At 35.1% G+C, this 13,735-nt stretch overlaps 1 protein-coding gene across 4 annotated transcripts in view; it reads right to left on the bottom strand.

The window, feature by feature from the left end:
- LOC119070052 (glutamyl aminopeptidase) overlaps positions 1 to 9,690 on the bottom strand; it is a 29,677-nt gene extending 19,987 nt beyond the window's left edge. The window contains exons 1-4 of one of the 4 annotated variants that reach the window (XM_037174345.1): positions 9,439 to 9,690; positions 8,999 to 9,378; positions 6,136 to 6,339; positions 5,906 to 6,078 (exon numbers count right to left, since the gene is read on the bottom strand). In XM_037174345.1, coding sequence (XP_037030240.1) covers positions 5,906 to 6,078; positions 6,136 to 6,339; positions 8,999 to 9,378; positions 9,439 to 9,463 — 782 coding nt within the window. In that variant the 5' untranslated portion in view covers positions 9,464 to 9,690. Of the gene's footprint in view, positions 1 to 120; positions 292 to 353; positions 656 to 5,905; positions 6,079 to 6,135; positions 6,340 to 8,998; positions 9,379 to 9,438 lie in introns of those variants that run through there. The other 3 variants (XM_037174343.1, XM_037174344.1, XM_037174342.1) reach the window with 3 other exon arrangements.
- Positions 9,691 to 13,735: the final 4,045 nt, after the last annotated feature.

Genomic DNA, 13,735 nt, shown 5'->3' with positions numbered 1-13,735 from the left:
TCAAACGAATTATAAGTTAATTTTCAAATAAGAAAAAAGTGAATCAATTTTGTCGGTTAAAATATTTGAAATTACATTCGAAAGAAATCACAATGCCGACATTAATTCGTCACCATTTACCATCAATTATTTCCACTAATAATTTTTGTTGTTCGTTTCAAATTAGCCTAATCTTTCAGTTAATCGCACTATAATCTAGTTAATCGATAATTGAAAAATGTAGCTCGTGCGTTAACACCGGAACCTCAGCACAAAACCATCACAATCCAATTATTCAGATCGCTTGTGCGAATCATCTGGCAAAAAAATTTAAAGATTAAATAAAAAAAAATTAAAAACAACATTTAGCTTACACTAGACGATCACATTACTACACATGTGTAACAATTTCACACACAACTGGTGTACTGCACCGTGCACATCTTACTTCAGTGTACAATCAATAAACGTTATTTTCCTCCGTACATTTCCATAGAACGCATCACACAAATTATCCGAAAAACAGCCAATTTTTATATATGTACACAATACACAGATCGCGCGATGAGTTTGTACAGCTGAATATATCGAAAACGGTGTTGGTGCTTTTTTTGTATACAAAATAAACCGATAAAAATGTGTTACAGCACGTCGTTCCCTTCAAACAACTAACATGAGACTAACATCAGACTCGACGTTTTTGCGTTTTGGTACCGGCCACCAAACTCGTCCACAAGAATTTTTTTTCTTCTCTTATTTCATTCACATTTTTGTTGCGGTTGTTGGAATATGTTAGACCATTTCTCATTTTTTTTTTGTAATGCAAGAAACTTTATTTCACTGAAAACTTTTAAGCGGAGAAAGTTCATTTGGCTTAATTTTCCGACAAATTTTGTTTTCTTTAATGTCTCGTTTCGTTTTGTCTTTTTTTCTGTCGCAGGCAACAATTACTTAGTTGTGACAAATGTTCAAAGGAAATGTGTTGATCGTATTTCAAATGTAATTTAATCGGTCGTTGTATTTGAAAAAACTTCAGGTTATTTACTCTCGATTTAATCGATTGAAGGCGTACACTTTCTGTTCGGAATTATTCTTTTTAACCGACCAGCAATATTAGAACGTCCTCTCAAGACAGGGAGTTTTAAAATATATTCGTCAGTAACTATTAAGAAGCTCGTTTTACTACTCAATACTAAAGAAATACAAAAAGTCTAAATCGTTACGGACATTCAAATGCATTCAAATATGTATTTTTAGTGGTAACCTTCTTGAGGTAAAATATTGGGTCTCAAACATCTCAAACAACAAATATTTGCGATACACAAAAAAGAAACTATCTTAACATCTCAAAAATATCAGTAATCATCTGTCATCGTCAACAACTACAATAATTAGCGATATTGTGGTAGTAATACTCTGTTATATACCAAAACAAATGTTAAAGGCACTAAATATTTTGTATCGATCAAAAGGCGATACTTTGACAAAAGAAGTAATAGATTTAGTGAACCACTGGCATCGTACAATTAATAGTTTCTGAAAGTAGAATTTGTCCTTCCAGAAAAATATTATTCTGTTTCTGGTGACCACAATCTCCTGATCTAAAGCAAAACCATTGCTGAGCAAAAATTTATTTTACTGGTCGGTAAAATATGTCTCACTCATAAAGGTGAATGGAATAGCAGTGTTTATGAACCTGTTCAGTGTTCAATGTATTCAAAACACAAAAGGTGTTATGCTTACAAATTTCAGAAGAATTTTCTTCAAGGGAGCAATAACGAAATTAGACAAGATACACCTTCGAACCCAATTCGAACATTGGATTACAACGAATAAGTGAACTTTCATTGAACGAACATTTGAGCATTGGTCGCACAGCGTGTTACCTTTAATTAAAACAAATAAAAAACCTCACGCTGCACTATACAAAAACAGCAGCACACTGATTATTAAATTATTCACGTTCGGTTTTTCGATTTCTTTTCAACATGTAACTTTTAATGGTCATACCATGCGAATTGCCATGCTAAGACCTTAAAATTTTAGTTATTCAAATGCACACAGAACAGCCTAAAATAAGTTGAATCATTGACCTCCTATATGACTTGGTTCTTCTTGCTAACATATTTGCCTTACCTCATTGTTTATCTCGAATATGTAGGTAGTTTAGGTATATGAAGCCAAAATATTCACTTTTTATATGCGAGTTTTCGGAAGAGTGTCGGTGTTCATTACATACAATTTACTGTATAATATATGCATCATATGTGGATATGTATATACTATACTACATGCTGTAAAAAACGTATTGAAATGTTCTATAAAGTTAAAACGAGTTTAGATAAACGCAAAATAGAATTTGCAATCTGTGTCAATATTGTTTTTGATTTTTTTCTAGAAGAAACGGTTGAAAGTATGTCTCGTCTCTGTTGTTGTTGCACTAGTGAATGAAATTCTATATATTTCCATTCACATGCGTAGACAAAAAGATTTTCATTCTTTTAACTCTCGTGCTGTTTGTTGGCCTAGAGCAAATTTAATCTTACGCATTTTTCTGACAAACTAAAAGTCATATAAGATCTGTCCACAGAGTATCGACTTACATTACGGTCTATTCTCATATAGCATTCTAACGTAATTTTTGTAATAAGATGAAGACATAAACCTGTTTGTGATAATTGACACGGATTGGATAACAGAACAGTAAAAGTCGAAAAGTATTTACGAAAAAATCTCTTGTGATTGTATGTGTGGACGATGAGTATGACGAGAATAAAGTTAGGGTATCTACAGAGAGTTCTTGTTTGAAGTTTGACATAATCTTTGTTATTTTACACCAATAATATTGCATGACAATTCGATGATAATTCGGTAATATTTGAGCGGATCAGTGAAGATTTTAGGAGGATAAAAACAGAGGTGTCATCTAGACAAGTTGGACGCACAGGTTCGGAGGAGATCTAAAATTGAAAAAAATGTAGTGGACGGCATCTGTCGGAAGCCAATACATTAAATATCAAATTAATCTGGCAATTTAAATGCAGGTTGACCTTCTCGTTCTGAAAAATTGATTCGCTAAATTTTGTTCAAATTTTCTAAAGTATACAGCCCTGGAAATATGTGCAGTTGAAGCTTTTAATAGTAAAAAGTGGTGTGGGGTGTGGGGCGGTTTTTCAAAAGAATCCCTCACAATGCTTTTCAAACATCTTATCCATTTGACTTTATCAATGAATTAGTACTGCTAAATTCTAAAACGATTCTATGATTTGTAAATCGCGTGACTTTATCTCTTTATTCAACCGATGTGTCGCTCGTTCAGCTTTACCAGCAAATGAAATGTTCACTCCACAACTTGGCATTCACACCAATTATTATAATATGACAATTTCATATTACACAACTTTGCTCGATCAGTTTCTTCCAGTCGAAACATGCACAATATCGATCTGACTCAATGTTAATAAACTGAACGAATATATGAATATTATAATTGGGTACATGAAGAATATTTTTTTTTTTTTTTAGAAAATCGAATTAAACAAAAATATTTAAAAGCCAATTTTACGTTCTGATAAATTTCAATTAGTATACAAAAGTTCGTTGTTAGTGTCGAAACAGCAGGTCGAATTAAACCAAAAAAAATTTTAATTATAAAATTCGTGACCTAAAAATTTAATTAATTTTTTTTTTGCTTTGTTGTGTCGTGTCATAAAAGGTGGCTGTGTCAGGTGCGTGTTGGAGGACTTTTTACTCTTATTTGAGCCAAATGGGATAAGTGTCACCAACAGTGGGAATTATTTTACGAAATTGGCGTACTAGGAAGCTGAGAAGGAGCAGCGCAGCCTGATCTTTTATTTTATATAAAATCAGTATTTTTAATATCTTGCATCGAGATCATGTTGGCGCCTAAGATTAGTACAGTTAATTTGCAAATTTAGTCAGTCGAATCTTTAAAGTAAGGATAATTCTTTCTCCAATATGTCATAGGGTTTCAGGAGACTGAGTTACAAAGTTATGTAACGAGTAATTTGTGGTAATTATTATTATTATTATTAGCGTATGGATTTATACAAAGTTTCAACATTTAAAGTTCAACATCCAAACGTTCCATCCTATCGATAACATTTTGTGTTATTATTGATCAGGTCCATTCTATCACCATCGTGAGCACGTAACGGGCATTCGAAGAAAATATGTTGAATCGTGCAACGAGGTTCGCATACACAGTAGTACGGTAATACAATTTAGTTTTCGCACTAGTGCGGTAAAAATATGGGTAACCTCGATTTCTCGAAAAACAAATTTCACTCCAGATACACAATTTCTCACAGATAATGTAAGGATTTTAGGAGCTAGCAAGAGAAGAGTGTACATTAAGAGGGATGTTATGTTCTTAAAATAGACCGAATAAACGACGGAATGTAATTTTCACACAAACGAAATCGTGATGCAATACCAAATTTTCGTACAAAAAAATTAGCCATTTATTTCTACATGGCGACGGTGCATGAAATTATTGTTATTGTTGAACTATTGCATTCAAAAACCATGTCGACTTAGATTTTAATAATAATCTCAATTAACTTCAATCTGTTGTTCAATTTGCTTTTGGTAGACGTACTGCAGGTATGTAACAAAAAAGAGACTGTTGTTGCTATTATTTATTGTTACCTCTGCCACACATTTCCAACATTGCTATAAATGCGGGCTTGATTGAGAAAATCGCAGGTATAGTGAAACTCAAAAGTAATTCCTATAAATTGATTTAGATTGTACACGTTTTTGAAGAATAAAAACAAAATTAAAAGATCAAACCAATTTTGATATTGATGAGTGCAGCAATAATGAGATCTACTAGTCAGAAGTGTTGTGCACGGAAAAAACGCGTTGACTTCAAAAAATTGCCACCAAGGAAATCAAATCTTAAGCATTTTCAGTCGTCATATGGGATGAACATGAGAATACAAAGTAAAATATTTCAATCTTATATTAAACCGTGAGTATACCGTCAATGGCAGTCCCGCAATTAATTTGGAAGTTATTTCAAATAAAGCAACACATTAAACTAGCCTCAGCATAATGATCAACAGTTGTTGCGTTTATCACACTTATATCATTAATGTTCGAGAGTTATTCATTATTTCACGTGAACTTCAAATAAGGTAAAAGCAAAATAAAATGATCGAGTCTGGTTTTTGACAATTGAAATTCAGAGTCGATCATTTTATTTTGCTTTCATTTTAGCTTCTGAACATATAGAAATTGTAAGAGATTGACTCAAACTTGGACCAAACTTTGTCATCTTGATATTAACGCACTTCTTTCACAGATCTATGACTTGCAGATATAAAATTTGGAACTATCGCCAACACTGAGCTATCAATTAATTTTTCATATCTAGGACCCAAAAAGTCCGACTTCGTCGCACTTTTTCTCTGTCTGATATGAGAAATTCGTACCATGGACTAGAATTCTTTTTTAGCGTATTACTTACATACTACAGTTTCTCAATCCACATCAAAGACTTCGGACATACCATGTACGTACTTCGTATATGTCAAGGCTGTATACTTTGGGGAGGTCACGCAGATCGCCATTGACCAATCACCAAAATTGAATTTGTATGGCGTGGTGAATTTTTTGTATGAAACGTGGTGTGTAACCCGCGTATCTGCATCTGCGTGACCTCCCCAAAGTATACAGCCTTGGTATATGTTACGCACATTCATACTGATACGTCTGTCAAGCGCGCATAAGTGTATGTGTAATCGTGCTATGTTTCAATGTGATTTCATATAGATTGTATTGGATTGTATTTGTGGAATAACGTTGAAAACAGAAAAAAAAAATTCTAAGCTAAGTTCATCGGGTATTATCTATAGCAAAAGTACAGAATTTGAAACATCTAAAAGAACCTCACCTTCCATCAGCCGCTCCATCAAAATAAGTACTCTTATACAGTCCAACAATTCGTTTTTCCATGCTCCCATAGAAGTCAATTGTAACAAATAAATTTTCTTCACTAGCACCGTTCCTCGGCACCGATGTTGCTAATGTTATTTCCAGGCGTTCCTCTTCTTCTAACAACCTGAATTCGTTCTGTTGACAAAAACTGTATCATAATCGTATAATCATAAATAGAAATTAACAAAATACCGGAATTATATTTCCATCGACATCGTCTACGACAACGGAGCTAATGCTCAGAGTGTGTGAATGGATCAAAATTGTATTTGTCAATTCGGACACTTTGACGTCAATTCGGTTGGTTCCGGTAAAAGTTCCTTCCTCTATGTTCGGTCGCAGTGTCAATTCGTAGGTGATCGGAACGATATATGATGGTAGCCTGTATGCAGTAACCTTAAAAAATAAAAATACAAAATATGAAAACATTTTAGGAATAGCATCACTGTCTAATATATTTGCTATTCGAACTGCCTAGTGGGAGGGAATCTTTTCTTTTCTGCCAGTAGGAGTGTGTGAAGGTTATTTACATCTTATCTTGTATAAGTTAAAACTAAGCATTTTTTCTATATAATAATTGAGGATGTTTAATCATTTGGTCTGGTGGAAAAAGTGCGGCACCACAGGAGTGCTACCACTACCGCGAAGCACTCTCTGTTGTCGACGTACTTCCGGGAAGAAAACATTTTTTCCAACAGCGAAAATGGTCTATTTGCACAGTAACTACCATCTACCAAACTATAAAGCAATAACAATGAAGAAAACTGAGGATAATTGTCACATTCCAAGTCATCTTTTTGAAAAAGACTTTTTCGAACTAACGAAACTACTCCATTAAAACATTGGATTTATTTCATTACTTTAAATGTCTAAAACCTTAGCTGCAAACATTTGCACTTTTGTCTTACTTTTCAGTGTATTGTAATAAGTTCAGTGTAGTCCCCAGCAAAAGTTTACATCAGAATGCACTGAAGCTTTCACATTTTCTACAACTTTACAGCGTATCCAGATATTATCAGTGTATCTTATGTCAGTGGTAATCTCGGTATACACTGAAAATATTTGAATACACTGAAAACTTAAAGAAATAATCGAGGCTGTAGGGCACCAACATGTAACATGACTGAATATACACTGAAAATATATGAAAACACTGAAAAGTTGAAAATAAAAATATTGAAGTGTCATTGCCAAACGAAAATGCAGCGCCGATCAGTATACGAGGGAAATCTAGTGGAAAAACAAATTATACCACAGAAACGTAACGTATTTTAGCAACGTACTTTAAGCATGAGTTGTCTAAATAGGATACTGTAACTTGACGATGTGTCATACAACTGTAAACCACTTGAAAGAACTCATTTCATAAAAAAGTACAGTAGAAAATTTTAGCTTAGAAACTATTACTCCATTTACTTACATACCACAGTTTCTCAATCCACATAAAAGACTTCGTGCATACCATGAACTTACTTCGTATATGTTACGCACATTCATACTGTTACTGCGGTTTCGCGCCTATAAGTTTATGTGTGATCGAGCTATGTTTCAATGTGATATCATATGGATTGTATTTGTGGATTGAATAACGTTGAAAACAGAAAAAATGTCTATGCTAAGTTCATCAGGTGTACTCTATTTGGCAGTTGTCGACTATGATCACTTTTGGTTGAAGTGCGTTGATTTCAGTCAATAAAGCATGAAAATACAAATCAAAATTAGACAGGACGAACTACTATTTATACCACCAGACAGTGTCTGCGTTGAGGCGATATAATTACCACAACGCGAATTTAAATTTATCCAAAAAAGTTGAACGAAGGTATTTCGAATGAGTATTACATACAACTACTTGTATGTGGAGCCTTATACATAGCGATGAAAAGGAGACATAATTAAACTTGCCTTTTGTCTCCAGTAAGGTTTGAGATTTGAATTAGGTCTTCTTCGCGTCGTTACGTATATCTACAGACCAAAGCTTATATATGCAAATAACTAATATGGTATTTCAACCCTAACTATGATTGTTCCTAATTTATGCTGAGAGGAGTTTTTAGCGAATTCGATTTCAGAACTCGCCTCAGCCTCTCATTCGCAAAAAAAAACCTTTTAAAACCCATGCGTTAGGAAAATAACTATTATTCCAGCGAGTGATAAATTCTTTTATCTATCTAGAACGATAATCTCGAGCTTAACTCTCTAGGGAGTTTTTACTTAACTCGATATATCTGTTCTCGACAGATAAAATATGGTATGCACCTATTACCAGACTGTTATTTTGACGTGTAGGACATTATTGCCAGAGCCGAAGGCGTCAAAATAACAATCTTGGCAACAGGTCATGTACAATTAATTATTTATCCAATCAAAAGGAACCATTTAGATTTCATCTGCTATCGACAACGACGAAAAGAGCAATCGATGAGCTCTTGTTAGTGTTCAATTAATGTGGCGAAATGTATGATAAAAATATTGAACCGATAGATTTATGCAAAGACTTAAGTGTAGCTTTTGTAGGCATTTTGTTGTGACGACATTTATCACAATCTAGTACGTCTAGTAAGTGTATTTTTGTAATGAGGAAACAGAAAAGAGAATCGAGTTAGAAAAAAGTGTCTAAGATTTCTTGGTTAATCAATTTTTCATACTACTGATGTGAGAGGAATTGACTGTTGGATTTATACAGGGAATTTACAATTAATTACTCTGCAGTTGCATGTTCTGGGTCAAAATTTAAAGTTTAATGCTAAATTTTTTAATTTTATTTTTCTATTTCTTTTTTGACGCGACTTGTTTAAATGATGACCAACTTAGTACTAATTTTCTATTAAATGTCACGTTCCTTGTTATAGTTTGTAGTTGTATTTATTGTACCTAGTGCTGTGTGGTTTGTAGTGTTTTATTTGTCTAGATTTCTTTTTAATGTTTATAACTTGTAAACTCTACTCTACATGATACGAGATCGAAAATCGTAGTCCGTGTGTATTATACGACACTTTATCACACGATGGCCGTGAACTTTGACGGCTTATGCTTATTTTAGCTAAAAACTTACAACTGGTGTCTCCGTGGTAGGAGTAGGTGTTTCCTCCGCGGACGGAGTAGTTGTTTCCTCCGCGGCCGTAGTAGTTGTTTCTTCCGCGGCCGTAGTAGTTGTTTCTTCCGCGGCCGGAGTAGTTGTTTCTTCCGCGGCCGGAGTAGTTGTTTCTTCCGCGGCCGGAGTAGTTGTTTCTTCCGCGGCCGGAGTAGTTGTTTCCTCTACAGCAGGCGTTGTTACGCTTGATTTGGAATCTTGACATTCGATATAATCATTTACACAACTACGCAAAGATGCCTGGGCATTGTTTTTCTGAACAGCTAGTGATATCGTCGAAATGAAAAAACAAAAAAGTAAAACGCTTAGCACCGTTACGACCTTGTTGTTAAGCACCCAAGCTGTAAGAAATGTTAGTATTTCGAATAATTGTCCACTTCTTCCAATCGAACAGAAATTACCTAGGCTTTTGTTGATAATGTTCATTTTTGATTGTGGTGCACTTTCCTGTAGATTTTTCTTCAATGAACAACGAAATTCAAAGATTTTTAACGGTTTTTTATCGATTAGTTGACTTGACTTTTGCACAAACAAAGTCAGTCATAAGACTAACAATTTTACCAGATAACTCTTTCGTCTTTCTACGACTGTAACAACTTCATCAAATTGTTTTTATTGTTGCTGGCGTTAATTAGACGACCAAGTGTATACTTCATTGATAATCATTTCACCTGAACGTTTATATTTATCAATATAAATTGTGATTGTGCTGATTAAAGCCGAAGGGGGAAATACCTTTCTTGCGAAGTGCTTTAGATTAAGGTCAACAAGGCAAACCTTCCCGTTATTGTTTACTTGCTATAATGGTACCTTAATGGATTAAGGGATGAGTGTCTTTATGAGTCAATATTATTATCGATGAAATGAGCAAATTGGGTTCCAAGGTCTTAGGGGCATGCTCTACTTGGACTACAAGTATTGGTTGTCTTATTATGAACAAAAATCTTCTTGGTGCCTCACAGATTCTATGCTATTTTCACAGGCCTATACTCAAACCCTGTAAAATGGTACAATATTGGGAAAGTTTTCATTTTCTGACAATTTTTCAAGTTAGGTTAATCGTTTTGATCCAACAATGGTTATTCTAAATAAATCGGAATGAGAGCTATAGCAAATATTTGACAAGTTGTTTTCCCCTCGAATTAAAATAATCGAAAGTATCTGTCGATATTTCAATATCCGAGTCATATATTTATCACTTACGATTGTGTTCGCAGCCACTGATAAGCAGATAAGGTAGTGAAATACCAAATACCTGATAGTGACAGACTATATTGATTGTTACTCATCTTAAACATTGTGCAGCACAATTTTTGCTTATCTTTTTTTTTTGTTGCGAAATGGTTGTGTCGGACAATAATATCGTCTCGTTGAATGAACACGTTTCGAAATTATTGAAAGTTTTACTCGTTTTACTACAATTCCAAAAATGTTCCTCAAATAATCGTAAAAATCAACATCAAAACCAAAATTTCTATGAGAACACATTTCGATTGATTCAGAGAAAGCAAGGAAAAGAGTTTGAAGTTAACATCTATCGAAACATAGATGGCATTCTATTGCGGTGTTCTCAACGGTTCATGAGTGTGCTTAAAGTTTATGCAAAGCTCTTGATAAGCGAGAAAGTTTTAAGGTGATGTAAGTTTTCTCTTACATTTGTGATTTGTTACGAATGAATGAATTTATTGTCACCACCAAAAAAACTGGCTGAATAAAATTTTGATTACAATACTTACGACTACGTTACAGTAAATTACTTCTTGAAAAAGACAAAATCAAATATGTAATATCCATTGGCTTTTCAGCTGCCACAACTAACTGTCAACTACAGAGTCAAATATGTTAGAATTCACAGTCACCTCAAACGATATAATGCTCATATTTTCATAGGGCGACCATTTCCTTTAAGCTACCTTTTTCTCTAGTTTTTGCTTTTAATTAATTTCCGACTTTGTTTATAAAAATCGTTGTCTCTTCACGCATCGGACCAAATGTTTCAAATGCAATTGGAGTATAAAGTAATAATCGCGTTTCAGTAGTGATTATGTTTGCGTCTTGATCTGCTTCTGAGCCAACTACTCTTGCTGATTGGGCCACGTATGATGGGGCAACAGTGTCACATATTGTAGCATCCTAAATTAAAGATTTGCCACGTCGCCATGGACGATTGTGACGCCATCAACCCGTTTCCCATCTGATCTCGTTAGACCTGGTGGTTCCAATAGCGACGGAAAATCGACTTTCGACACGGTACGCAGTACTCGGTAATCTGCCTGCACTCCTTCTGCGCGACAGACTATGCTGGCCATTTTCGTCCACTTGCGCACCGCATCTATACATGCGTTTTTCGCATACTTTACCACCCAGACGAATTGCAATTTTTATACGAGCCGTGTTGTTGTCCAATAATAAACCCAATTCAGACGACGGAATTACTTGCAGTCACATTAAAGATTCGTTTTTTGATCATGCAAGTAAACGCTGGTACCTTGAGCAACATCCGATCGATTTATTTCAGGCGTAATTAGTTGGTTCGATCCATGTGTACCAGGTGATTTGACAAAACGATTTTCGGGTTGCGCCTCGTTTACTGTTGGTTCGATTGAATCGTTCGCGTTTCTAACGACAAGTTTGGCGTCAGGCGATCGGTTGACGTTCGGAGATTTGGCTACCAAAAACACAGAACTTTTCGTTGGTTTTGCCTTCGGTTTACGATTTCGAAGATAACTTATTCCTAAGTCTTGAATCTTAACATCTTTTAGGTCTCATTCGTTTCAGAAGGGATGTTTGTTCTTACCATAAAATTGATCTCCACAATCCATTGTTTTAAAGTTTATTACATCAACAAATTTGCATTAATCTGGTGATTTCTTTAACTTGTTCTTCTTGTTCTTGTTCTCCTACCGATACGTACTTACCTTGGTTGATTGGTTCTACATGTGACGTACTTACTTCATTCGTGACTAACCACCGAGGTCATTGTTATTGTGTTTTATGACAACATTACTGGTCTGTCATTGATCCACCTACCTCTCTGTGGATATGGCTTTCCATTGCTAAATGGTTAGCACATATAATGGTACGTATAAATACTTCTACTAAATACCCATTGCTTACGAGTGATATCGCCAAAACTTGAACCAATTTCAAAACAACGGCTCAGCGATTCGGGCAAGCTATAGCTCGTTTGAATCGTCATTCAATTCTGAGAAATAGGGATCTTTTACTTTTTCTGTTAGTTTCCCATTTTCGGAGTGAACACGTGAAAGTAATAGCATGTCGATGGGTCGTGAAAACAGTTTTTCGGTGATAGCTCGAGATAGAAATCTTTCTAAAATGTGAAATGTTGTAGGAATATAGGCCTCTAGCAGACCTTCAAAACGAGTATAATCATCGGTAAGGACAGCTACCCGTTCTGGACTTATGACTCAAAATATGGTGAATGTTTGGACAGTGCTGCTGGCTTGCAACAGAACTTTTCCGCGGAACTGACTATAGGGTGTTGTAGCTGGACTTACCCTCTTTCGTTCCTCGTATAATACACCCCAGAAAAATTGTGTTGCAAGCCACAAAGTTAGTCGAAGTAAAATGTCGCTCCAATAGACCCATATTTTTCAGTGTTTTCAACTTGTTTTTGGTGTTCAAACAGGCTGGAGCGATAGGAATGAAATAAACTAAATCAAAATTACATGTTCAGCTCGAAATTGTGCTGAACCGTGCGATCATTGTCCTTGAAAATGTTGCTTTCCTCCTACTTCGTAGTAGGTGGAAAACATCATTTATTTGACTTCATAAAAATATCAGGAACTCAATTGCTTTCACCGAATATGGGCTTTTTGTAAAGCAGAGATGCGCATCGTTCATTTACAGTCAATAAATGGTCACCCAAGATTTAATTTGTACTTCACAAGAGGTCACGACCGTTCCCAGCTATAGAAAATGTGTCAAAAATCCAGTTTTTTTCACAAAAACAATTGTTTTAAGAATACATAGCTTAAGACCTTAACTAAAAGCAGTTAAAATCTCCACAGAAAAAATATTTTTGTAAAAAAACTCGATTTTTCATACATTTTCCATAGCTGGGAACGGTCGTGACCTCTTGTGAAGTACAAATTACATCTTGGGTGACCATTTATTGACTGCAAATGAACGATGCGCATCTCTGCTTTACAATAAGCCCATATTCGGTGAAAGCAATTGAGTTCCTGATATTTTTATGAAGTCAAATAAATGATGTTTTCCACCTACTACGAAGTAAGAAGAAAGCAACATTTTCAAGGACAATGATCGCACGGTTCAGCACAATTTCGAGCTGAACATGTAATTTTGATTTAGTTTATTTCATTCCTATCGCTCCAGCCTGTTTGAACACCAAAAACAAGTTGAAAACACTGAAAAATATGGGTCTATTGGAGCGACATTTTACTTCGACTAACTTTGTGGCTTGCAACACAATTTTTCTGGGGTGTATTATACGTGGAACGAAAGAGGGTAAGTCCAGCTGCAACACCCTATAGTCAGTTCCGCGGAAAAGTTCTGTTGCAAGCCAGCAGCACTGTCCAAACATTCACCATATTTTGGGTCATAAGTCCAGAACGGGTGGCTGTCCTTACCGATGATTATACTCGTTTTGAAGGTCTGCTAGAGGCCTATATTCCTACAACATTTCACATTTTAGAAAGATTTCTATCTCGAGCT

This window comes from Bradysia coprophila (genome assembly GCF_014529535.1).
Source record: "Bradysia coprophila strain Holo2 chromosome X unlocalized genomic scaffold, BU_Bcop_v1 contig_45, whole genome shotgun sequence".
NCBI classification, from domain to species: Eukaryota; Metazoa; Arthropoda; class Insecta; order Diptera; family Sciaridae; genus Bradysia; species Bradysia coprophila.
The sequence above is the reverse complement of the archived record's forward strand: the minus strand, read 5'-3'. Positions and strand labels throughout refer to the sequence as shown.